The following is a 26,190-nucleotide window of genomic DNA, read 5'->3' as shown; positions in this document are numbered from 1 at the left end:
GCTTTTATTTCTTTCCATGGAAGATCATGGAAAATTAATGCACTCTGACTTATGGCATTGGTAAAATTCGCATGCAAATTACCGCAGTTGATTTTTCTGAATTTTGTAGGAATCCTGGTTCCAACGTTGCACTGTTTAATACCAACAGTGTGTTTTTAAAATTCCAAACATGGCTGTTAATACAATGTCTAACATTTTATTTCACACTTTATAGAAATAAACCAGAATTGGGCTGGCGCTGCGGCTCACTAGGCTAATCCTCCACCTTGTGGCGCCGGCATACCGGGTTCTAGTCCCGGTCAGGGCGCCGGATTCTGTCCTGGTTGCTCCTCTTCCAGGCCAGCTCTCTGCTGTGGCCTGGGAGTGCAGTGGAGGATGGCCCAAGTGCTTGGGCCCTGCACCCCATGGGAGACCAGGAGAAGCACCTGGCTCCTGCCATCGGATCAGCGCAGTGCACTGGCCGCAGCGCACCAGCCGCGGCAGCCATTGGAGGGTGAACCAATGGCAAAAGGAAGACCTTTCTCTCTCTCTCTCTCTCTCACTGTCCACTCTGCCTGTCAAAAAATTAAAAAAAAAAAAAAATAAGAAAGAAACCAGAATTTACAATCCTGGATATTGGTAACAGTGTCAAGTGGAATACCAGGGTCTCCCTAACTATGGGCTGATAGAGTGTTGGTTCGAGATGGAGTACTTATGGCCAGGTTCCCCAGCATTCCAACACTGTCATCTCATTTTGTGCGGTTTCTCTACTTAAATTTTCACTTATCTTTAAAAAAGAACTGACTTTTGGGGGAAATTTCTCTCTCTCCTTTTTAAAGATTTTACTTATTTGAAAGAGAGACACTGAGACAGACCTGCCATCTGCTGGTTCACTCCTCAAATGGCAGCAACAACTGGGGCTGGGCCAGGCTGAAGCCAGGAGCTTCCTCTGGGTCTCCCATGTAGGTGCAGGGGCCCAAACACTGGGATGTCTTCCACTGCCTCCCCAGACATTAACAGGGAGCTGGACCAGAAGTGGAGTAGCTGAGATTCGAACCTGTCCCATGTAGGATGCCAGTGTCCCAGGCAGCAGCTTAACCCCACTTACCATGATTAGTCCCAGAGAGATTTTAAATCAAGGAATATCATCTTTTTAAAAGATTTTTGGGACCGGTGCAGGTAAAGCTGCTGCTTGCAGTGCCGGCATGTCCCAGCTTGGTGCCGGTTCAAGTCCTGGCTGCTCCACTTCTGATCCAGCTCTCTGCTATGGCCTGGGAAAGCAGTAGAAGGTGACCCAAAGTCCCTTAAACCCATGTGGGAGACCAGGAAGACACTCCTGGCTCTTGGCTTCTGATCAGCACAGCTGCGGCTGTTGTGGCCAATTGGGGAGTGAACCAATGGATGGAAGATCTCTCTCTCTGCCTCACCTCTCTGTACCTCTGACTTTCAAATAAATAAATAAATCTTGAAATCTTTTTTTTTTTTTAATTTTTTTATTTGAGAGGTAGAGTTACAGACAGAGGAAGAGACAGAGAGAAAAAGTCTTCCAAATGGCTGCGAGGGCCAGAGCTGAGAAAATCCAAAGCCAGGAACCAGGAGCTTCTGGGTCTCCAGATGAGTGCAGGGGCCCAAGCACTTGGGTCATCCAGTGTTTTCCCAGGCCATAGCAGAGAGCCAGATTGGAAGAGGAGCAGTTGGGACACGAACTGGCGCCCACATGAGATGCCAGCGCTGCAGGTGGAGATTTAGCCTACTGCACCACAGTGCTGGCCCCAAAGGAATATCGTTCTGTATAGAATCATACTTTTGCTTTTTTCCTTCCCCCTTTCTGCATGCAAGCAAATTATACTGCTGAGTAACAATGTGTAATTCCTTTATACGGTTAGTATTGTTTTTAAAATTTATTTACTTGAGATGCAGAGTTATAGGCAGAGGGAGAGATGGAGAGGTCTTCCGTCCGCTGGTTCACTCCTCAAATGGCTGCAAGAACCAAAGCTGGTCCGACCTGTAGCCAAGAGCCAGGAGCTTCTTCTGGGTCTCCCACACTGGTGCAGGGAGCAAAGCACTTGGAGCATCTGCTTTCCGAGGCCATCAACAGGGAACTGGATTGGAAGTGGAGCAGCCAGGACTTGAACCGGCACCTACATGGGATGCCAGCACCTCAGGCAGATACTTACCCTACCATGCCGCAGAGCCAGCCCATCAATTGGTATTTCAAGTAGAGAATTACAGATGAAAATATATAATTGAAAAAAAGGCGGGGTGGCGGCGCTGTGGTATAGTGGGTAAAGCCGCCACCTGCAGTGCCGGTATCCCATATGGGTGCTGCTTTGAGTCCCGGAGGTTTCACTTCCAATCCAGCTCTCTGCCATGGCCTGGGAAAGCATTGGAAGGTGGCCCAAGTCCTTGAGCTCCTATATCCATGTGGGAGACATGGAAGAAGCACCTGGCTCCTTGCTTCAGGTTGGTACAGCTCCGGCTGTTGCAGCCAATTGGGGAGTGAACCAGCAGATGGAAGGATGGAAGTCTCTCTCTCTCTCTCTCTCTCTCTCTCTCTCTCTCTCTCTCTCTCTATGTCTCTGTCTCTGTCTCTCTCTGTGTAACTGACTTTCAAATAAATAAATCTTAAGAAAGAAAAAAAGGGGGCCAGTGCTGTGGCTCACTTGGTTAATCCTCCACCTGTAGCACCGGCATCCCATATGGGCACCGGGTTCTAGTCCTAGTTGCTCCTCTTCCAGTCCAGCTCTCTGCTGTGACCCTGGAGGGCAGTGGAGGATGGCCCGAGTGCTTGGGCCCCTGCACCTGCATGGGAGACCAGGAGGAAGCACCTGGCTCCTGACTGCGGATTGGTGTAGCGCCGGCTGTAGCGGCCATTTGGGGAGTGAGCCAATGGAAGGAAGACCTTTCTCTCTGTCTCTCTCTCTCACTATCTATAACTCTACCTGTCAAATAAAAAAAAAAAGAAAAGAAAAAAATGGTAGCTCAGGGCACTGTTGTGGCCAGTTGGGGAGTGAACCAGCAGATGGAAGGCTCGCGCGCTCTCTCTCTGTCTCTCTTTCTCTCTCTTCCTCTTTCTTTCCCTGTGTAACTCTGACTTTCAAATAAATAAATAAATCTTAAAAAAAATAAGTTAGCTCAGGGCTGGCACTGGGCACAGAGTATGAAGCTGTTGCCTACTGCACCAGCATTGCATATTGACACTACTTCAAGTCCTAGCTGCTCCACTTCTGATAAAGCTCCCTGCTGTTGTGCCTGGGAAAGCAGCGAAGGGTGATCCAAGTTTCAGGGCCCCTGTACCCACGTGAGAGACCTGGAGGGAGCTCCTGGCTGCTGCGAATTTCATTGCAGCGGTTGGGTAGTAAACCAGGGAATGGAAAAGAGCTCTGTTTCTTTCTCTCTGTAACTGTGGCTTTCAAATAAATTTAAATTAATTTTTTTAAGAAAGTTAATAAATTACGCATTTACTCAACCTAAGTTGTGGTCAGCAGAGAAAAGCCAGGTTCCATGAAATTTAAGATAGTACTTGCTTTTCCACGTTGGCTCCCATTGGGGCATCCTTTTCTGATTTTGTTTAAAATAACGCCAGAAAAGTATCTTCAAGCTCACACACGTTGGGATCCTTTGATTTGAGGACAGCTTGTCTCAATTTGCACTCTTTAAAGTACATTGACATGCACACATAAACACATACATTCCCTGCCTTGGGAATGAGTCATTTTCTATAAAAATCCCTAGCTGCTTAGAGCTTTAACTTCTGGAATAAAGTGTGTTATCTTTAATGCTGAGTTTCTATGTAAACAAATGCTTTGTTCACTTAAATGTATGATTTTTCAAAACTAGTGTGATTAAAACAGTAGCAGGATTTTTTTTAAAAGATTTATTTATTTATTTGAAAATTAGAGTTACAAAGAGGTAGAGGCAGAGAAAGAGGTCTTCCATGTGCTGGTTCACTCTCTAGATGGTTGTAATGGTTGGAGAAGTGCCGATCCAAAGCCAGGAGCTTCTTCCTGGTCTCCTACGCAGGTGCAGAGGCCCAAAGACTTGGGCCATCCTATGCTTCAAGGATCTTATATATAAAGTAATCATCCTGTTACTTATAGAAAATAAAGTGTCTAGTTTTGAATTTTCCTGTAGTCTGGTTTTCCGTTTCTAGGTTTGTGATAATCAAAGGAATCTCTGGATGCTAATACAGGTTATTATTTGATGTTTTCTTGGGAACATTTCACATTCTTGTAAATACATGAGTAAATTCATTTTAACCCAGAGCCCACATACCTTTAAGATGATGTGGAGTAGGGCCTGATTCAGGTTAGTGGCAAATCAAACCAGGTATTCAGGGCTGTCAGTGCCTTCCAGTTGAAGATGGGCTGTTGGGAAGACAGCCTCTTAGAACCTGTTAGAGAGCTTTTCCAAAATGTAGCCGTCTTCCAGCAGGTGCTCCGTCTCACCCCTGCTGAGACCTGCTCCTCGGGGGATCTCCCTCAGTGCACCCTCGGCCCTTGTTGCCACAGTGGAGCAGCACTGCTGTGGACTGGCAGCCAAGCCCGTGAGTGCAGTGACACTTTTCTTCCCTAGAATGTGCGCACACCTGCCCACCCTCCTTGGAATGAGAAAGGGTTAGAGTTAGCTGGGCTAAGCGTGCCTGCCTGAATTTGCTAGCTCAGATTGCTCATTTTGGCCTCACCTTGCCCTTTAGGTAGACAGGGACAATTATCAGAAGGACAATTCAAAAATTCTTCTGCGGGGCCGGTGCTGTGGTGTAGTCGATTAAGAACTCTGCCTGCAGTGCACTGGTCGAGTACCAGCTGTCCCACTTCTGATTGCGCTCTCTGCTATGGCCTGGGAAAGCAGTTAAAGATGGCTTAAGTGCTTGGGCCCCTGCACTCACATGGGAGACCCGGAAGAAGGAGCTCCTGGCTTTAAATCAGCCCAGATCTGGCCGTTGTGGCCATGGCATCCAATCTAGCAGATGGAAGACTTTTCCCTCTGTCTCTCCCTATCCCTTTCTCTGTCTGTAACTCTGCCTCTCAAATATTTTTCTTCTTTCTTTCTTTTTTTAATCCCTATGCATTATCTTCTTTAAAAGGGAATTACGTGTTTAGGCTGTTGAGTCTTCCCCCTCTCATCGTGGTGGCCACTTGCACTACAGGTGAGGGCACAGTGGCTGGGAGCCTGTACTTTGCAGCACAGCCAGATCATCAAAAGAGTCTCTCTGTGAGGTCCAAGCATTTAAACACTAGCCTCGCTCTACAAAGCATTTCCCAACTCATGACCAGGGAGAATTCCTTTGCTGGACACCAGTATGGTTGACTGAACATGGAAATGCCACGTTGCCCTCACAAGCTGCTGTTCGCCAGTAGCGGTAATGGTGGAGTAGAAAGAGACACAAGTAGGGAGAGCATGTTAATAGGAAGTGCAGGCGGGCCTGCCACTGAGCCTTCCTGGTAGGCAGCAATCTAAGGTCTGAACTTTGTGACACGGGTTAAGAGAAAAAATGGGTCCTGTGACAAGATAGGCCATTTAGCATAGTGCCAGGATATTATATTGACCTGCGTTTGGGAAGTTGATAAAATCTCAATACATTTGGTTGCAGGTGCTCTGAAGGTATTTCTGAGTAGTGAATTAACAAGAGGGATCATGTTTTACATGGATTGATAGGAATTTTGTGGATCGCTTCCAGAACACATAAAGCAATTATTTTTAATATAAATTAATGAGTTTTTTCAATACATTAGAATATTTCATGTGACTTGAAAGTATATGAGGGGCTGGCGCTGTGGCGTAGTGGGTAAAGCTGCTACCTGCAGTGCTGGCATCCCATATGGGCACTGGTTCAAGACCTGGCTGCTCCAGTTCCAATCCAGCTCTCTGCTATGGCCTGGGAAAGCAGTAAAATATGGCCCAAGTCCTTGGGCCCCTGCACTAGCATGGGAGACCCAAAAGAAGCTCCTGGTTCCCAGCTTTGGATTGGCACAGCTCCAGCCATTGTGGCCAGTTGGGGAGTGAACAAGCAGGTGGAAGACCTCTCTCTCTGCAACTCTGACTTTCAAATAAATAAATCTTTTTAAAAAAAAAGTATATGAAAAGAGAATACCTTTACTAACAATTGGCTATACTGTCATACTGAATTGAGTTTGAAACTGTACTATTAGTGAATGTTATTCTTCCTCTATCAGAACTCCACTTTTCATAAATATTTTCTTACCATGTATCTGTTGATAAGTCACATGTTTGTTAGTGTGGCCTGCTGTCAGCTGTGATCCTCAACCAAAGCTGTCCTTTGCAGATGCATTTACTGACTCTGCTCTCAGCGCCAAAGTGAACGGCGAGCACAGAGAAAAGGCCCTGGAACCATGGGACGCAGGCGAGCTCGCAGCCAGCGAGGATCTGGAGCCTCTGGAGAACGATGTGGTCAGTGTCCTGCCTGCTCGGGGCCGTGTGCGTGGACTGTCTCTGTTTTTATTTAAGTGCGATGGAGTGAATATATTTAGAGCAGTCATTTGGTTGTGAAGAGACTTCCCCCAGACAACAAAGAAAGATGGTTTTTTACTTTATTTGTAAGGGATAAGCAGAGGTGCTGTCTAGTCTTGTGGGTGATCCTGAATTATTTATGAATAAAATAAATTGTAAGGCACTTGAAAATTTAAGTTGGAAACCTTGGAAATGCCAGACATTTTGCCTTAGATGCAGCCAAAGGCAAGGGGTATCTTAGTTGCCTTAAGACAACATAGTGTCATAGTTGACTTCATCTAAAGGGGAGGTGGAAGAAGTAGGATGCTAAAGGTCACTTATCATTAAGGTAATGATTAGGTTACATTAGAATTAAAACATTTACATAAACTTCTTGGTTGCTTTTTTTTTTTTTTTTTACAGGCAGAGTTAGAGAAAGGTCTTCCTTTTTCCATTGGTTCACCCCCCAAGTGGCTGCTATGGCTGGTGCATTGTTGCTGGTGCGCTGTGCTGATCCAAAGCCAGGAGCCAGGTGCTTCTCCTGGTCTCCCATGTGGGTGCAGGGCCCAAGGACCTTGGCCATCCTCCACTGCACTCCCGGGCCACAGCAGAGAGCTGGACTGGAAGAGGGGCAACCGGGACAGAATCCAGTGCCCCAACTGGGACTAGAACCTGGGGTGCTGGCACCACAGGCGGAGGATTAGCCTAGTGAGCCGTGGTGCCTGCAGCTTCTTGGTCTTACGCTCAGATTATTCTCTGTAGAAAACCTGCTGTTTCTAAAGTGGGTCTTGACATAGATTAATTTTGCTTTTCCCACAACACATCATTTGTACATCGAGTGCAAATAAAGACTTTTTTTTTTTTTTTTTTTTAACAGGCAGAGTGGACAATGAGAGAGAGAGACAGAGAGAAAGGTCTTCCTTTGCTGTTGGTTCACCATCCAATGGCTGCCGCGGCTGGCACACCGCGCTGATCCAAAAACGGGAGCCAGGTGCTTCTCCTGGTCTCCCATGGGGTGCAGGACCCAAGCACTTAGGCCATCCTCCACTGCACTCCCGGGCCATAGCAGAGAGCTGGCCTGGAAGAGGGGCAACTGGGACAGAATCCGGCACCCCGACCAGGACTAGAATCCGGTGTGCCAGCGCCGCAGGAGGAGGGTTAGCCTATTGAGCCGCGGTGCCTGCTAGGACTTTTTTTTAAAGGTTTATTTACTTATTTGAAAGGCAGAGTTACAGAAGGAAAGGGAGAGGTAGAGAGCAAGAGCTCTTCTACCCACTGGTTCACTCCCCAGATGGCTGCAACAGCCAGAGCTGCACCAATTTGAAGCCAGGAGCCACGAGCTTCTTCCAGGTCTCCCATGCTTGGTGCAGGGGCCCAAGCACTTGGGCCATCACTACTGCTTTCCCATGCCGTTCGTAGGAAGCTGGATCACAAGTGGGGCAGCCAGGACTTGAATGGCACCTGTCTGGGATGCCAGTGCCACAGGAGAGGCTTGACCTGCTGTGCAGCAGTGCTGGCCTCAAAGTCTGTCTTTAAAGTGGAGAGAGCGTAGAGGCAGACAGGACGTTTCAAATGCATGTACAGTCTGTTCCAGTGATTCCGCTTCTGAGAATTTGTTTTTGCCCTAATATATCCATAGGATATGCAAATAGTTATATATGGGGATGTTTTGATGTATTGTTTCTGGAAGTTCTAAGTGTCCAGGATGAGTCAGATAGATGTATGGTGCTGCCATTCAGTTGAAATACTATGTATCTACCAAAAAGAAGGATCTTTGATACAGAAAGATGTATAGGACTTAGACATAACTGTTTCAGTTTTTAAAAGAGAAGGCAGGCCGGCGCTGTGGCTTAACAGGCTAATCCTCCACCTTGCGGTGCCGGCACACCAGGTTCTAGTCCTGGTTGGGGCGCCGGAGTCTGTCCCGGTTGCCCCTCTTCCAGGCCAGCTCTCTGCTGTGGCCCGGGAGGGCAGTGGAGGATGGCCCAAGTCCTTGGGCCCTGCACCCCATGGGAGACCAGGAGAAGCACCTGGCTCCTGGCTTTGGATCAGCGAGATGCGCCGGCCACAGCGGCCATTGGAGGGGGAACCAACGGCAAAAAGGAAGACCTTTCTCTCTGTCTCTCTCTCTCACTATCCACTTTGCCTGTCAAAAAAAAAAAAAGAGAAGGCAGATCATATTCTTACATTATGCATAGGTGTCTAGAGTTCTGGTTAAGAAACTATTAGGGGGCTGGCACTATGGCGCAGTGGGTTAATGCCCTGGCCTGAAGCACTGGCATCCCACATGGGTGCCGGTTCGAGACCTGGCTACTCCACTTCCAATCCAGTCCTCTGCTATGGCCTAGGAAAGCAGTGGAAGATGGCCCAAGATCTTGGGCCCCTGCACTCGCGTGGGAGACCCAGAGGAAGCTCCTGGCTCCTGGTTCTGGATCCGCGCAGATCTGGCCATTGCAGCCAATTGGGGAGTGAACCATCGGATGGAAGACCTCTCTGTCTCTCTACCTCTCCTCTCTCTCTGTAACTCTGACTTTCAAATAAATAAATAGATCTTAAAAAAAAAAAAAAGAAAGTATTAGTAGTGGTTCTCTGTGTGCTGGGATTGTTTACCTTTTACTGAGTATCTTTCTGTTTGCTATGATTACTTTTCTTAAAGATTTATTTACTTGAAAGGCAGAGCTAGAGAGAGAGGTCTTCATCCAGTGATTCATTCCTGAAATAGCCACAACAGGCAGGTCTGTGCCAGGTCAGAGCCAAGGAGCTTCATCTGAGTCTTCCACCTGGGTGGCAAGGGCACAAACACTTGGGCCATCTTCCACTGCTTTCCCAGGCCATTAGCAAGGAGCTGGATTGGAACTTGGACCGGGACCTGTAAGGGATGCCGGCCAGCGTCACAGGCAGTGAGTGGCTTCACCTGTAATGCCACAGCAACAACTCTGTATTTTTTTGTGTAGAGTCTATTTTAAGGAATTTTTCATTAAGATTTATTTATGTATTTATTTGAAAGGCAGAGTTACAGAGAGGCAGAGAGAGAGTGATCCTCCATCCACTGGTTCACTCTCCAAATGACCAAAATGGCTGGGCTGATCTGAAGCCAGGAGCCAGGAGCTTCCTCCGGATATCCCACGTGGGTGCAGGGGCCCAAGCACTTGGGCTGTCTTTTACTGCTTTCCCAGACCTTAGCAGAGAGCTGTATCAGAAGTGGAGCAGCTGGGACTAGAACTGGCACCCATATGGGATGCTGGCACTACAGGCAGCGGCTTTACCCATTACGCCACAGCGCCGGCCCCTCTTAAGGAATTGGCAGATCCTGTCTTACAGGTAGGATTTGAAGTGAGCCTTCAGCGTTTCTTGGCTGGTGTTGGGTCTGTTCTGGTAATGATCAAAAAGTTGTATATTAGATTTCACTACTTCTTACCAGTCAATTTTTGTTTGTTTGTTTGTTTTGGAAAGTAAAAGTAGCAAGGTTTATTAGGGAAGGGATGTCCGTAAGGATGGATGGGCACCTCTTCAGACAGAGCCTGAGAGAGTGCGCAGTCGCTCGGGCTAGGGGGGCGGGGGGGTGGCGAAGTTACATGGTTGAGTAGAGATTACACCTGACCAGGTCAGGCGGGCGGCTCAGCAGAGAGACAGAGGGCTGAGCGCCATTTTTGTTTGTTTTTAAGAAAAGTTTGTTGGTTTTATTGTATTATGAGGCATTGAAGCATCTGAACAAATCAGTACCTTGACAGTGAGGCAGCTGCTTTCTCCTTTACTTTGGGTTACTAGAGCAGCTTGTCAGTAGATTTTCAAAAGAGACAACCTTTGGCATTATTTAGGTCTTCCCAAGGCATGTGCTGGTACAACACAAACTTCCCCTCTCAGATGCAACTAGTCTCGAGTCCAAACATCACGTGAGCACTGTGGTGGCAGCAGCGCACTGCACCCTGCTCCTTTGTGTCTGGTACTTGGAGAATCTGGAAGAGTATGAATAGTATCAGGAAGCAGAGGGAGGAGGAAACAATGTTGAGTACCTGGCTGGGAGGAGGTCCAGCCGAGGCTGTGCAGGGCAAGCCTGCACTCGCCATTGGTGCAGACCCTAGCGTCATTGATGTTCTCGAATTGCAGCATCTGGTGGAACCTCGTGACAGGGTCCTCGTCAGCTTTGTGCTGGCCTGCCCCATGCCGGTGGTGCAGCTAGCTGTCTGCTGTGGGCTGAGGGTCCTGTGCCGTGACGCTGTGCTGGGTTTTCTGGAAGGGAAGGCCAGACACTTCTCCACAGTGGCAGCTTTCCCGTGGGACTGCTGTCCCTCCCCTGGAAGGCATGCCACATCAACGTAGCTCGTGCTGGTTGGGTTCTGTCATTATCAAATAATTGGTAGTAAAGTTGAATAAGCTGGATCCAGTCTGCTCCAAAACTGGCTTGTCTCCGTTCTAGAGCATCACCCAGCCTTGTTGAAACCCGAGGGACTGGCACCCAATCTGGTTTTAAAGGAGGAGTTGAAATGTTGGATAAGTGATTTACCAGACAGTAATATGTATTGTTTATGATTTTTCTAGCCTTTCCTCCAATTGGTTGATTTTTACATATTCAAGAGAACAGCCTAGGGGCTGGCATCATGGCTCAAGCGAGTTCAGCCACCAGCATCCCATATTAGAGCACCAGTTTGAGTCCCCACAGCTCCACTTCTAATCTAGTCCCCTGCTGATGGCCTGGGAAAGCAGAAGACAGCCCAAGTACTTGTGTGCCTGCCACCCACATGGGAGGCCTGGATGGGCCCCTGCCCATGGGAGGCAGAGGGGCAGAGAGCACTCTCATTTGCTGGGTTACTCCTGAAACCTACAGTGTGGGGGCTGGACTAGGGCTGAGGCTAAAGCCAAAGCCAGGAGCAAAGAACTCAATCCAGGTCTCCTTGTGAATGGCAGGAACCCAATTAGTTGAGCTGTTAATGTCACCGACCAGCATCTCCTTCAGCAGGATGTTGGAATCGGGAGTTGGAGCCAGGAAACAAACCCAGGTGCTCCAGTTTGGGACTAACCACGAGGCTAGATGCCTGCTCCTAGCCTAGCTTTTGAGAGTGGTCGTCCTGATAGTACCCTCATAGAATGTACAGTTGTCTACCCATAAGGTTGTACTGGGGCACTGGGACCCAGCATTGCATTGCTGGGGTCTCACAACTGTTAATGGCAAAAGCCAGTTCTAAAACTCAGCTTCCTGACTTGTTCCCGGGACTGCCAGTTCCCTGCTTTTGTGCTGCTTTCCCTTTGAGCATTGCCAGGCGGAACGGCTGGGTGCAGAGCTGTAGCACCACAGCTCCATGTTGAAGTGGTGGTGCAGGGAGGATTGCTCTGGTTTCTCCCCCCATCCCCTGAACACTGTTTGATTATCAGAAAGAATTCTTTGTCCTTGACACACGTGCTGGTCAGTGCAAGGGTTTAGGTAAATACAGTGGCTCTACAATATAGAAAAGTGGCTGTTAGGGACTGATTTAAAGGCTCATTAAAAAAAAAAAATTATTGATTGAAAGAGAGAGAGAGAGACTTCCATCCACTGAGGGCCAGATGGCCGCAACAGCAAGGGCTGGGCCAGGAGCTTCTTCTAGGTCTCCCACATTTGGCAGGGGCCCAAGCACTCGACCATCTTCCAGTGCTTTTCCCAGGCACATTAGCAGGGAGCTGGATCAGAAGTGGAGGGGCTGGGACCTGAACCGGTGCCTGTGTGGGGAGCCAGCATCACTGGTGGTGGCTCTACTAGCTGTGCTACAATGCCGACCCCTGAAGGCTCATATTTTAGAAAGTAACTAAAATTGTCTAGACTTTTATAATAACCTGTCAGATAACTGTGTTGTGTAGTTACCATTTTGAAACACTGATATGTAGAAGAAAACGTTTTCCTTAAAATATTGTTGAAGGAAATTTCTGCCTGGTTTTTTTTTTTAATTGATTTTGCTGCTGTAGTTTGTTAGATAGTGTAGACATTGTTTAACCAAATTAAAAATAATTTGTAATTTTGAAAAATGGACTTCATTTTCTTCTAGTCTAATGGATGGGATCCCAATGACATGTTTCGATATAATGAGGAAAATTATGGTGTGGTGTCTACATATGATAGCAGTTTATCTTCATACACGTGAGTTTAAAACATTGCTTTTATTTTTGTGCATTTGTCTTGACTTTCATTAAATTATGTTGGATGAATGTTTCTTTGAGATTTTAAGTTACAGTTGTGTGAAAGAATTATTCTCTGTATTAGGCTGATAAATCTCTCTTAAAACAAAGAATAAATATAGTTTCCCTATGCTCTGTTTTTATACACTAAATGCATTTTGGGTTTTTAAATTATAAAAAGTCTAATTTGTTAGTATAGTGGTTGTAATGAAAGTCTTTTCAACCATATTTTGAAATGTTCTGTTCTTCCAGGGAAATGATAATTTTAAAAAATCCAAATTTTGATTTATAAGTAAACAAATCTCTGTTACTCTTATAGTTTTGCCATTATTGCAGATTCTAAGCCTTCTTCATAGTTGTTTGCAGCAGATACATAGCCTATGACTTTAAAATACTCTGCTTTTCTTTTTCTCCCATTTCAGGGTGCCCTTAGAAAGGGATAACTCAGAAGAATTTTTAAAACGGGAAGCAAGGGCGAACCAGTTAGCAGAGGAAATTGAATCAAGTGCCCAGTACAAAGCTCGAGTGGCCCTGGAAAATGATGATAGGAGCGAGGAGGAGAAATACACAGCTGTTGAGAGAGACACCACTGAACGTGAGGGGCACAGCACAAACACTAGGTATTTAAAGGAAATCGTGATGCGGTGTTTTGGATGCACAACTCAAGGTCTGTGTGAGGTGTATTATCGTCTTCTCTTCCTTTAATGTAGCTTAGGTAGCGAATGCAAATGGAATTGGTTTAAGATTCGTTTAGAGAAAAGATGATGGTAATCTTGGAACGTATGTTTTGAGAATTAGCTCTGTGAAGTCAACTGTTAGATGTACATTAAGGAGCAAGCCAAGATCTGAAAGAGCTTGTTGAAGAGTAACACTGGCAAGCAGAGGGGAAGGCACACAGCGTAACAGTGCAGTGTGGTTTGTTAGAGTTAGTGTGTTCAGACAGCAGGAACACACAGGGTGAGGATGAACTAGCTTGGTCTGTGTAGCTGGGGAGGTCTCATGGAAGTGGCAGCGTTTTGTGACAGGATGAGAGGGCCACTCAGAGAGCAGAGAAGATGTATGCAGAAGCATGACCATGTGGGAGAACCCGGTCAGCTCAGGAGACTCAGCTGCTTGCTGTATGTGAAACCCAGGGTCTGTGTTGGGAGAGCAGTAGCAGCAGAGGTGGGAGGAACCGAGGCAGTGGCAGGACGTGGTGTGTCATTCGAAAGTATGGGTTTGGGATGAGTAAACTTGGGCCCGACTGACTGAGACAGAGACCAGTTAGCACACTGAAGTAGTGGAGCCGTGCTAACTTGGTAAGCAGCTAGACCACAGCTGGTGCTGGGTTAGCAGAAGCCGTCAGGACCACGGAGTTCAGTTGATAATTTAGTGAGTTGATGGCTGTACTGACAATGGAGATGGCAAACAGGGAGCAAGTTTGAAGGGGAGAAATGATGATTCCATGTGTGCATCTGAAGAGCTGTGGATCTTTCATTTCTCACTAAACATGAGTTGAATGCTTTGTGCTTCATACCTGGTAGAGTAGGAGATACATGGTATCTTCAGGGCACACAAAACCGAGAGTTCGGTGATTTGAATCTGTGTGTCCAGTGGAGATGGGGACTGGCAGTGCAGATTTGGGATTCATCAGTATTCAGCATTGATAATATAGATGCCATGAAAAGTCAAAGAACAACCAGAGAGAGAAGGGATAGGTGTTAGGAAAAATAAGGTTGAAGACAGACTGTGATTGATAGAGAAGTCAGACAGAAGGAGAATGAACACTTGCTACTAGGCTTTGTGCTAGGAGGCTCTGAGGGGAGGAGAAGGCCAGCAGCTAGAACTGAGGGTCAGAGGGAAGAAAGGAGAGGTGAGGCAGTTTGCATCAGTGTTGAACTTTTCCATAACAACCATCCTTTCTGCCTAAATTACCTTTAGATATGTTTCATTGGCCTGGTACTTTTTAGGATAAAATGATTTAGAAGATGTCTCATTTTCAGGGAAAATAAATATATTCCTCCTGGACAAAGAAATAGAGAAGTCATATCCTGGGGAAGTGGGAGACAGAGTTCACCGCGTGCGGGCCAGCCTGGATCAGGCTCCATGCCATCAAGACCCACTTCTCACACTTCAGATTTCAACTCGAATTCTGGTTCAGACCAAAGAGTAGTTAATGGAGGCAAGTATTTTGACCATATTTGTCAATGTCATTGGTCACATACATAGTTTTCTAATTACAACAGTTTATATCACTGATAAGACAGTGTACACTCTTAATGATCTTTATGGGGTAGTTTTTATTTCAGAATTACTTGAAATATGCTTTTGTGGATATCAGATTAGTAAAACATTGTATGAATCATTTGTAGATACAGTATTTAGTGTGAGGAAGTCTCATGTACTAAAAGAGTGCTCATTTTAGCCCAAAGATTGTTGCTTGGCCAAAAAACACTCCACATATAAATTGGATACATTGGGTAGGTTCTTGATTTTTAAGACACTGCTGAACAATAAAATTACATAGGTGCATTTTATATGGAAAATTATAATCTACGTGAAACATTCAGTGGTTAATATGGATTCATTTTCCTTATATTTAACAATATATTTATGTTCTGCTTACTTTAAGAAAGGATTTGAGGTACTTTGTAATACAAGGCATGACCACGAATCAGGTGAAGAAAGTGATTAGAGAAAATGTGCTTAACACAACAAAAACAACTCTCAGTCTAAGGATGGTTGTTGTAGGTCAGCGATAGTAAGTCAAAGAAGTTGAATCTTTAGTGGGAGACATTTTCTACTCTACCTCTAAGTCTAGGTTATAGTTCTATACATTATTATAATTATTATAACCTATGTCATTACACTATGGACCTTTGGTGCACAAGAGGGATGCTGATCAGCAGCACTGTGGATAGTATGGTAATCAGCAAGAGTACACGTGTCGTCTTAACCTAGCAAGGGTGGCATTTGCTTAAGTATTTCAATTTAGAATTGTAGAGAAAAACAGAGCACTAAGTTTCCAGTTTCATTTGTTTTCTTTGAATCTTTTCTCCAGAACTCCTCTCCAAATGAACACTCTTGAGTATTTTTTGTACTTAGTATTGGGGCTGAAATTTATTTGCTTACTGATAAAGATTTTTTAGGTGTTTATAAACAGAATTTTCAGAGTAAAAAACCTGAGGGGGCTGGGAAATTTATGATACTCAAGTGTGTGGAACTCTGTGGAGAGGAGGCCTGGACCCTCGGCCGTGGTGAAGGTAAGTGACATGACTGTTGGCATGGTAACTGTGGGCCTGTGCAAGTCCCCCAGTGCCAGTTCAGTCAGCAGCGACTGCTTTGTATTTTGGCTGTGTGTTAAGCAGTCTCTCAGAGAAGTGTTCACTGCATAAGTGATGACTTTGAAGGTCTCCCCTTTTCGAGTCTGAGATTAAAGTAATTTTTTCAAAGAGCAGTGAATATAGGTGTTTGTTAATCCTGTGACTCTAGAAACTAGCAGAAGTAATGCTTTTGTCTCTACTTAAATGGAAGCTGCTTAGAGAGATTTCAGACAACCTTAGATTCAAGAGTAAACCCAATGAGAGTCATAGATGATTGTAAGGAGCCGTATTTTAAATTTGATACAGTAGATGCTGCTTATTTTCACTGTTTCAGAGCTAAAACTAATATAGTAAATAGTCTTATTCCTGAGTAGGAATTACTGTGTTTTGTTGTGTGAAATTATCTAGTGTATGTTATATCCTTTTCACAGTTAATTACTGAGAAACAGTTACAGAAGCAGGATAACAGGCACAGTCTTACCTGTCTTCAATAGTATGTGTAGATCCTGATTAACCCTTTGGGAACGTGTATTCATTTAAACAGATTTAATTCTAAGGAGGTTAAAGTAAAATGTGAATTGATGTCGGTTAAGTTATGCTAAAACTTAGCACAATTCAAATGACTGTCCTCAAAGGGTTAAAATGTACAAGAAATCATTTTTGTCATTTTACTTTTTTTTCTGTTTACTTTTTTCCCTCATTTTTTTCTTTAGTTTTTATACTTTCCTTCATATCATTTGTTCTGTCAGGTGTTCCCTGGCCATCGCCTTGCCCATCTCCTTCCTCTCGCCCACCTTCTCGCTACCAGTCAGGTCCCAACTCTCTTCCACCTCGGGCAGCCACCCCTACACGGCCGCCCTCCAGGCCCCCCTCGCGGCCATCCAGACCCCCGTCTCACCCCTCTGCTCATGGTTCTCCAGCTCCTGTCTCTACTATGCCTAAACGCATGTCTTCAGAAGGTACAATACCACAATTTGTTCATGTTTTTGTTTGTCTTTGTTTAACTCCTATGTGAGTTTATAATTACAGAAGTTTCCTCTTCATTATTTAATAACCTATAATTTCCGTGTTTTAACTTTAGTTTATTAAAACTATTTCTATTAACCTTTTGTTCATGAGAAAGAAATTTGATAAATGCTGTGTGAAGCTATGAATTATGCTGAATTGTGAGAAAGGGGCTTTCTCTTTCTACCTGCGAAAGATGTTCCCTCACAGCCCCAGAAAGCGCTGCCCAGGGCCTTCTGCCTCCTGGCTTACCTTGGGTGTAGTGGGTAACAGTAAAGAATGAACTTTGTTCACATAGGCCTGGCTGATTGTACAGCCTCTCATGTAACAGCCTTTTGGCCAGAATACTGGTGAATGTTCCTGTGGGTCTGAAGCAGGAGTCAGTTTTGGGGGTGACATTCCATGTACCTACCTCTTTGTATGTCTACCCTTAGATTATAATACAGTTTGTTTTTTAGAATGCTTGAAAGGTATTCTAAATTTAATTGAGTAATTTTTCAAAAGAAAAAGCTTTGTAATATTATATGTGTGAAAGACTGCTTTAATCTGGTAGAAGTTCTTGATCTAATATAAAATTATTGATTAAAAATATGAATTTGAATACTGAAGTATGTTTTTGACCCTTGTCAAAATCTGCCTTTGCTACGTGTTATAGAAAGATAACATTTTAATGTAAAAGCAGTGCATAAATTAGGAATCTGTGTGTTTTGAATGATAATCTTCTTTCGATATGAGTTGACAGTATTTGTGTTAAAAATCTGACTTTAATTTATTCCTTAAAATCATAATTAATACAGCTTATGTTGGGACTAATAAAGTTTCCTCTATAACCTGCTTCCCTGGAAATATATATGTTGGCTGCTTTTGAATAAACGACTGCCATCCAGGCAGGCAGGGAAGTCATGTGACCTTGACTGAAGTTTCTAAGTGTGAACAGCAAGATTTCCTGAGTTTTCGTGGTGAATTCCATACTCAAAAGGTCATGGAATAATGGTCACTAAATGCAAAGTCAGATTCTGTTGAGATTCATACTGTAGCGTGTCATTTGAACAAGTGAGACTTGTATTGTGAGCACAGGTTGGATAAAACGTGCTCGTTAATGAGTGTGGACAATTTGTTTACACTGAGATATAAGGACTGTGTTGAACTGAGTATTCATACAGAAGTAATGCTTAATGCATTACTCATAAATCCTGAATGTCTATTATTGAAAATTATCATTTGTAACATTAACACCCTTTTAGATTCTGCCTGGAATTAAATTCTTTCTGGAACACTCATAGATTTGACGGTCTGATGAGTTCGGCAGCAGGTGTTGAGGAGCCACGGCGTGACGTTAGGAGAGCTTTTGCTGAGTGTTAGCACCTGAGAGTGGGCCACGTGACAGTCTGGTCTGCTCTGTAACAGGCTGCCTTAAGAGAAGGCTCCAGTAGGGTAGCAGGATCACACACTGATGGGGAATTTCGACAATTCGTAATCTGCAAATTTCTTCCCCAAATGTCAGTTACTCTGGTTTTACAGATCGTGTATTATCAGTCGGATTTTCAGTGCACAGATCAAGTGAAAGAAACTGCTTAATAGATGAGGACTGTTTTAAGCCGTGAGTTGTAAAATTGAGCATGGCAGATGAAGATAGCTTATAGATTGCTAAAGTTATTTGAAGAGTTACGACATCTTACTGTTTGATTTCTTGTCACCAACTTCACCTTTCCCTTTCTTTAAAATCAAAGGGAAATAAAATTCATTTATAAAATTTGTGGGCATTCCACAAAATATTTCGTAAAGTATGTATTTTTTTTTTCCTTTTTGACTAAGGTGAAACTGTAGAGTGAGTGAGCGAGACAGTATGTTTATGTATTCAGCAGAAAAGGTATACTGGCAGCATTTTGTGGTAATGTTCACCGTTCCTTTCTTAGGACCTCCCAGGATGTCCCCAAAGGCCCAGCGACACCCTCGAAATCACAGAGTTTCTGCCGGGAGGGGTCCCATATCCAGCGGCCTAGAATTTGTATCCCACAATCCTCCAAGTGAAGCAGCTGCCCCTCCTGTGGCCAGGACCAGCCCTGCAGCAGGAACATGGTCATCAGTGGTCAGCGGGGGTAGGTGACACTGTGCTTGAGACATGGTAACATTGTTGATTTTATAATCATGCTGGATGTGAAAAGGGCCAGCTGAAGCTCCTTGTGAGGAAGTGTATATGTTAGAACTTCTGGAATAACCAGGAATTAGGAAACAACATTTTTACTTTGTGTTCTACCACTTACTCATCCTATGTCAATGCAAGACATGCAGTCATTCCATATTTCAGTTTTCTCAATAGTGGTCTTTATAAAGTTAAAAAAAATTATAATTTATTTTAAAGGTCAAGAGGGAGATCTCCCAGCTATCTAGTGGTCCTCTTCCCAAATGCCTGCAACAGTAGGGGCTGGGCCAGGCCAAAGATAAGAGTATGGAATCCAGTCTGTGTCTTTCAGGTGGACGGCAAGGAGCCACGCACTTGAACCATTGACCTGCTGCCTCCCAGGGTGCACAATAGCAGGAGACTGGTATTGGGAGCAGACCTAGAACTTGAAACTAGGCACTTCGAGGAGGGGTGTGGATGTCCCAAGTGGCATCTTAACCACCATACCAAAGGCCCTCCTCATGAGTAAAGTAATTCTTGTCCATTCTGCTTTAGGGGCTTGTGATAAGATTACTGTGAGGGGGGCCTGGCACTGTGGCATAGCGGGTAAAGCTGCCGCCTGCAGTGCTGGCATTCCATATGGGCACTGGTTTGAGTCCCAGCTGCACCATTTCTGATGCAGCTCTCTGTCATGGCCTGGGAAAGCAGTAGAAGATGGCCCAGGTCCTTGGGCCCCTGCACCCACGTGAGAGACCCAGAAGAAGCTCCTGGCTCCTGGCTTTGAATTGGCCCAGCTCTGGCTGTTGCTGTCTTCTGGGGAGTGAACCAACGGATGAAAGATATTTCCCTCTCTCTCTTTCTGCTTTTGCCTCTATAACTCTGGCTTTCAAATAAATAAGTAAATTTAAAAAAAAAAAAAAAAAAAGAGAGAGAGTAAATACAAATACACTTATAGTATCAAGTACTGCTCTAAGGCAATAGTCTATAACACTATTTAGAGAGACCATATTTCCTATTTTTTAAGATATATTTATTTATTTGGAAGTCAGAGAGAGGGAGAGAGGGGTATCTTCCCATCTGCTGTTTCATTTCCCAGATGGCCACAACAGCCAAGAATGTACCAGGCTGAAGCCAAGAGCCAGGAATTTCATCTGGGTTTCTCACATGAGTGCAGGGGCCCAAATACTTGGACCATCTTCCACTGCTTTCCCAGGCACATTAGCAGGGAGCTGGATCAGAAGTGGAGCAGCCAGGACTTGAACTGGTGCCCATATGGAATGCCACTGTGGCAAGTGGCAATTTTACCCACTATACCACAATGCCAGCCCCTGTATTTCCTATCTTTTCCAAAAAAATATTATTACTTTTGCTTATTTGAAAGGCAGAGTGACACAGAGAGACCTTCTGTTCACTGGTCTACTGTCCAGATGCCCACAGCAGCTGGAGTTGGAAGCCTGAAACTCCCTTTGGGTCTCCCATGTTGGCGGCGGGGACCAGATCTGAGTTTCTGAACCATCAGTTGCTTCCTCCTTGAGTGTGCAGTAGCAGGAAGCTGGCAGAAGCAGAGGTGGGACTCAGACCCAGACACTGTGATAAGGGACGTGGCCATCCCAAGAGGTGTCTTAATTGCTGTGCCGAATGCCCACCCCATTGTTTCCTGACTTTTTAGGATCTTTGTTTATAGGGTCATTCCATAAGCTTTTATTTTGGGCTTAATGGTGCAGTGTTTTTCCACAGCATATGTTTATAGCACTAGCATCCAACCACAGTTCCCTTGTGAGGGATATCAGGCACACATAAGGAACCCATTTGTGTCTGTTCTTAGCCCAGGGAGTATGCTGACAGCTTCTATAAGAGTATAAAAATTATACTTTGAGGGGCCAGTGTTGTGTAAAGCTACTGCCTGTGATGCCAGCATCCCATGTGGATGCCGGTTTGTGTTGCAGCTGCAATACTTCTGACTGAGGCCCCTGCCACTCACGTGAAAGATCCAAATGAAGCTCTTGGCTCCTAGCTTCGGCCTGGCCCAGCCCTGGCTGTTGCAGCCATTTGGGGAGTGAACCAGCAGATGGAAGATCTTTGTCTCTCCCTCTCTTTATAACTACCTTTCAAATAAATAAATAAATCCTTTTTTTTTTTTTTTAAGTTGTATTTATTTGAAAGGCAGAGTTATAAAGGCAGAGGCAGAGAGATCTTTCATCTGCTGGTTCACTTCCCAAATGGCCCCAGTGGCCGGAGCTGTGCCGATCCAAAGCCAGGAGCAGCTTGGAGCTTCTTCTGGGTCTCCCACGTGGTTGCAGGGACCCAAGGACTTGGGCCATCTTCTGAGTTCCCAGGCCATAGCAGAGAGCTGGATTATAAGCGGAGCAATTGGGACTCAAACCAGTGCCCATATGGGATGCCAGCACTGAAGGCAGCAGCTTTACCCGCTATACCCCATAAATAAACAAATCTTTTTAAAAAAATACTTTGACAAAATTCAACAATTGTACCAAAACAGCTTTTGATTCTTTTTAAGTAAAAAAAAATTTTTTTTTTTTTGACAGAGTGGACAGTGAGAGAGACAGAGAGAAAGGTCTTCCTTGTGCCGTTGGTTCACCCTCTAATGGCTGCCGCGGCCGGCACGCTGCGACCGGCGCACCGCGCTGATCCAAAGGCAGGAGCCAGGTGCTTATCCTGGTCTCCCATGGGGTGCAGGACCCAAGCACTTGGGCCATCACCCTCTGCACTCCGGGGCCATAGCAGAGGGCTGGCCTGGAAGAGGGGCAACTGGGACAGAATCCGGCACCCCAACCGGGACTAGAATCTGGTGTGCCGGCACCGCAGGCGGAGAATTAGCCTATTGAGCCACAGTGCCATAAACCTGCCTCAGGAATCCAGTTTCCAAAATCATTTCATATATTCCCTTTCAAAATGAACACATTTAACCTGGAAGGAAGACCACAGTTGATGTTGGGGAGTAGCAGTTGCTGTCATTCTGTGGATACTGGTGTTCTCAGTTACCACCACTGTTCCTAAGAGTTTGGGGGAAAAAACACAGTGACAAAATAAAGCGTGTGGGCATGAGAGGACTATTTTACCTAGATCTTCAGAGAAATCTCAGGAATTGACATTTGAGCTCAGATTGTAATAAATAACTTTTCCCTTTCTTCCAGTTCCCAGAATGTCCCCTAAAACTCACAGACCACGGTCTCCCAGACAGAACAGTATTGGAAATAGTCCCAGTGGGCCAGTTCTTGCTTCTCCCCAGGCTGGTATCATTCCGACTGAAGCTATTGCCATGACTGTTCCAGGTGCTGCGTCTCCTGCGCCTGCTAGTCCTGCAGCCAACAGAGCTGTGACCCCATCTGTCGAGGGTATGTAAGAAAGGGCTTTCAGTTGTATGATACTGTTTGTGTGGTTGCATGAAAAGTTGTGTGTTGTTTTGCTCATAATAAGTGGGTTTTTTTTAAAGATTTTTTTATTTGAAAGGCAGAGAGTCTGAGAGACCTTCTATCCCCTGGCTGAAATGGCTGCAGTGAAATCGGACCTGCACTGATCAGGAGCCGGGAGCTGGGAGCTTGGAGCTTCTTCTGGGTCTCCCATGCAGGTGCAGGGCCCTAAGGACTTGGGCCATCCTCTGCTGCTTTTCCCAGGCATGTTAGCAGAGAGCTGGATTGGAAGTAGAATAGCTGGGACTCAAACTGACATCCATATGGGATGTCAGCCCTGTAGGCGGCAGCTTTACTTGCTATGCCACAGCACTGGCCCTCCATAGATAAGTATTTTAAATGCACATTTAAAATCCCAGGTAAATGATGATACAATACCCCTAACTTCATATATGTCTTCAATGTCTGTTGTTAACATTCCTGGGTATTAAATTAAAAAACCTCGTGGAAGAATATAATTTAAAAATAATGCTGGGGCCCCAGAGTCCCAGAGTCAAAGCCTGTTCCCAGCCCAGTCCTGTCCCACAGTTGCCTGGCTCCTCTTTGCTTCCAGCATGACAGATGCCACTGTGTCCTTTTCCAGGGACTTCCTGGCAGGTGGAGTGGCTGCGATCATTGAGAGGGTCAACTGCTGCTCCAGGTGCCGCATGCCCGCAAGCAAATCACTGCTGATAAGCAATGCAAGGGCATTCTAGACAGTGTGGTTCGTATCCCAAGGTGCAGGGTGTTCTGTCCTTCTGGCATGGTAACCTCGCCAGAGTCATCAGATGCTTCCCCACCAGGCTCTCAGCTTTGCCTTCAAAGATAAACACAAGCAGATTTTTCTGGGTGGCGTGGACAAGAGGACCCAGTTTTGGCGCTACTTTGCAGGGGATCTGGCATCAGGTGGTGCTGCTGGAGCCACATCTTTGTGTTTCCTGTATGTGCTTAATTTTGCCCGTACGCATCTAAAGCTGGAGCTGAAAGGGAATTCAAAGGCCTCGGTGACTGCCTGGTTAAGATCGGCAAATCTGATGGGATTAGGGGCCTGCACCAAGGCTTTAATGTGTCTGTACAGGGCATTATCATCTACCGAGCTGCCTGCTTCGGTATCTGTGACACTGCAAAAGGAATGCTCCCAGGTCCCAAGACACGCACATCTTCATCAGCTGTGTGATCGCGCAGTCTGTCACTGCTGTTGCTTGGTTGACTTCCTATCCACTGCATGATGATGCAGTCGGGGCGTAAAGGAACTGATGTCATGTACACAGGCACACTTGACTGCTGGAGGAAGATTGCTCCTGATGAAGGAGGCAAAGCGCTTTTCAAGGGTCCATGGTCCAGCGTCCTCAGAGACATGGGTGGTGCTTTTGTGCTTGTCTTGTAAGATGAAATCAAGGCGTTCAGGGGCTGGCGCTGTGGCGCAGTGGGTTAAGGCCCTGGCCTGAAGCGCCGGCATCCCATTCGGGTGCTGGTTTAAGACCCAGCTGCTCCACTTCCCATCCAGCTCTCTGCTATGGCCTGGGAAAGCAGTAAAAGATGGCCCAAGTCCTTGGATCCCTACACCTGCGTGGGAGACCTGGAAGAAGCTCCTGGCTTCAGACTGGCATAGCTCCAGCCATTGCGGCCAGTTGGGGAGTGAACCATCGGATGGAAGACCCCTCTCTCTGTGTAACTCTGACTTTCAAATAATAAACAAATCTTTTTTAAAAAAGTACACACAAGTTATTTCCTAGGTTTCTTCCCCTGTAAACAGGCATGTTGTATTATAATCTTGAGCAGTCTTGACAGGCTCTTGTCTATCAAAAGCAACTATGTGCTGAGTGAAAATGGGAAGCAATAATATTCTTCTGAGCAGTTTTTTCTTAAAGCCATTTCCATGATGATGATGATGGGACTCAATTACATTTTTTTTTATTTCAGTCACTCCTGATAAATAATTTGAAGAAATAAAAATATACACAATAAAAAAATAATGCTGGCATGAGCATTGTGGCAAAGTAGATTAAACCACTGTTTGAGGTACCCATATTCCATTGGAGTGCCTGAAATGAAACCTCGCCTCCACTGCCTATCCAGTTTCATGCTAATGCACTTGGGAGGCAGCTGATGATGGTTGCCACTCCCGAGAGCGGTCCAGAGGGAGTTCCTGGCCCTCGGTTCTGCTTGCCCTGGTTCCTGCTGCTGGTCAGGGTATCTGGTGAATACACTAGTGCATGGGAGATCTCTGTCTCTCCTTCTCTGTGTTCTCCTGCCTTTTACATAAATAGACCTTAAAAACAGAGTTCAGTCTGTGGCACAGCTGGTTAGCTCCTGGCACACTGGAATCCCATATTGGAGTGCCGGTTTGAGTCCCTACTGCTCCCCTTACTTGGACTCCTGCCACCCACGTGGGAGACCCAGGATGGAGTTCCTGGCTCCTGGCCTCAGCCTGGCCAAGCCCTAGTAGTTGTGGCCGTTTGGGGAGGAACCAGCTGATGGAAGATATTCTCTCTCTCTCTCTTTCTCTCTCTCTCCCTCCCCCTCCCTCCTCCCTCCCTCCTTCCCTCCTTTTCAGATAAACAAATTTTTAGGGAAAAAAAGGTAATGCTAATTTTTCATGAACTTTTTGAAGCCCTCTCATATAAATTATTGGTGTTCTATATGATGTCTACAAAGGACAGAAACCTATTTAAAGGAAACTATTCATTTCCAAAAACAGGGAATCAAAATTGTATGTTTTCCCACTTTTCTAACTTTTTTTTTTTTCCCCCAATTGTTTTCTAGCTAAAGATTCCAGGCTTCAAGATCAGAGGCAGAACTCTCCTGCAGGGAATAAAGAAAATATTAAGCCCAGTGAAGCATCCCCTAGCTTCTCAAAAGCTGAAAATAAAGGTTAGAGTCTTTGGGGATAGCTGTGGAAATAGGAAAGGACTGTTTTCTCATTTTACGCACAATGCAGAATATTTTTCTTAACACTGTTCCTTAGTATTATGTGTATATAAATGTACCACTAAAAATGCCAAAAATCAAAATGTATATTTTAGATCATTTTAATAATATTTTCTAGATTGTAATATTCTATACTAGAAGAATCTTAAGTTAGAGATTAGAAATCTGTGTCTGTCTAAATCTGTTCTTAATTTTGCAGGTTTGTCACCAATCATTTCTGAGCATAGAAAACAGATTGATGATTTAAAGAAATTTAAAAATGATTTTAGGGTAAGTGTCATATTGACTTATGAATTAGAATTTTAGAGGATAAACATGACTAAGGGTTTTCAGTTTGTCAGTGTATTATATATATAATCAGAAACATTGGACTGTGTATAGAAAGCTAAATATTCATAAAATTGTCCTTGCTTATCCTTTCAGTGGGACATTAAAATCATGAGATTTGTAAGAATACAAGTTGTCAGTCGAAAGAGCCTAGTTCTGACATTTCAGCCACCGTAATATAAGTTATTTGATGTCTATTCTCTGTTCAGTGAAGCTAGATTTTAGTAGAGCAGAGCCTACTTTTTTTTGACAGGCAGAGTGGATAGTGAGAGAGAGAGACAGAGAGAAAGGTTTTCCTTTTTGCCGTTGGTTCACCCTCCAATGGCCGCTGCGGCCAGCGCATCTCGCTGATCCAAAGCCAGGAGCCAGGTGCTTCTCCTGGTCTCCCATGGGGTGCAGGGCCCAAGGACTTGGGCCATCCTCCACTGCCTTCCCGGGCCATAGCAGAGAGCTGGCCTGGAAGAGGGGCAACCGGGATAGAATCCGGCGCCCCGACCGGGACTAGAACCCGGTGTGC

At 45.2% G+C, this 26,190-nt stretch overlaps 1 protein-coding gene and 2 pseudogenes across 1 annotated transcript in view; 2 read left to right on the top strand and 1 right to left on the bottom strand.

The window, feature by feature from the left end:
• Positions 1–26,190, top strand: part of ATXN2 (ataxin 2) — a 116,438-nt gene that overhangs the window by 51,018 nt on the left and 39,230 nt on the right. Inside the window, exons 6-14 of the mRNA XM_062182848.1 lie at positions 6,266–6,390; positions 12,447–12,538; positions 12,999–13,196; positions 14,559–14,737; positions 16,628–16,837; positions 18,800–18,982; positions 22,161–22,361; positions 25,182–25,289; positions 25,546–25,616. Coding sequence (XP_062038832.1) covers positions 6,266–6,390; positions 12,447–12,538; positions 12,999–13,196; positions 14,559–14,737; positions 16,628–16,837; positions 18,800–18,982; positions 22,161–22,361; positions 25,182–25,289; positions 25,546–25,616 — 1,367 coding nt within the window. The remainder of the gene's footprint in view (positions 1–6,265; positions 6,391–12,446; positions 12,539–12,998; positions 13,197–14,558; positions 14,738–16,627; positions 16,838–18,799; positions 18,983–22,160; positions 22,362–25,181; positions 25,290–25,545; positions 25,617–26,190) is intronic.
• On the bottom strand, positions 6,697–11,374 carry LOC133752318 (nuclear transport factor 2-like; annotated as a pseudogene).
• Positions 22,991–24,238, top strand: LOC133752173 (ADP/ATP translocase 2-like; annotated as a pseudogene).

The sequence above is a fragment of the Lepus europaeus genome, chromosome 23 (genome assembly GCF_033115175.1).
Source record: "Lepus europaeus isolate LE1 chromosome 23, mLepTim1.pri, whole genome shotgun sequence".
NCBI classification, from domain to species: Eukaryota; Metazoa; Chordata; class Mammalia; order Lagomorpha; family Leporidae; genus Lepus; species Lepus europaeus.
Note: the sequence above shows the minus strand (reverse complement) of the source record. Positions and strands in the feature narration are given on the sequence as shown.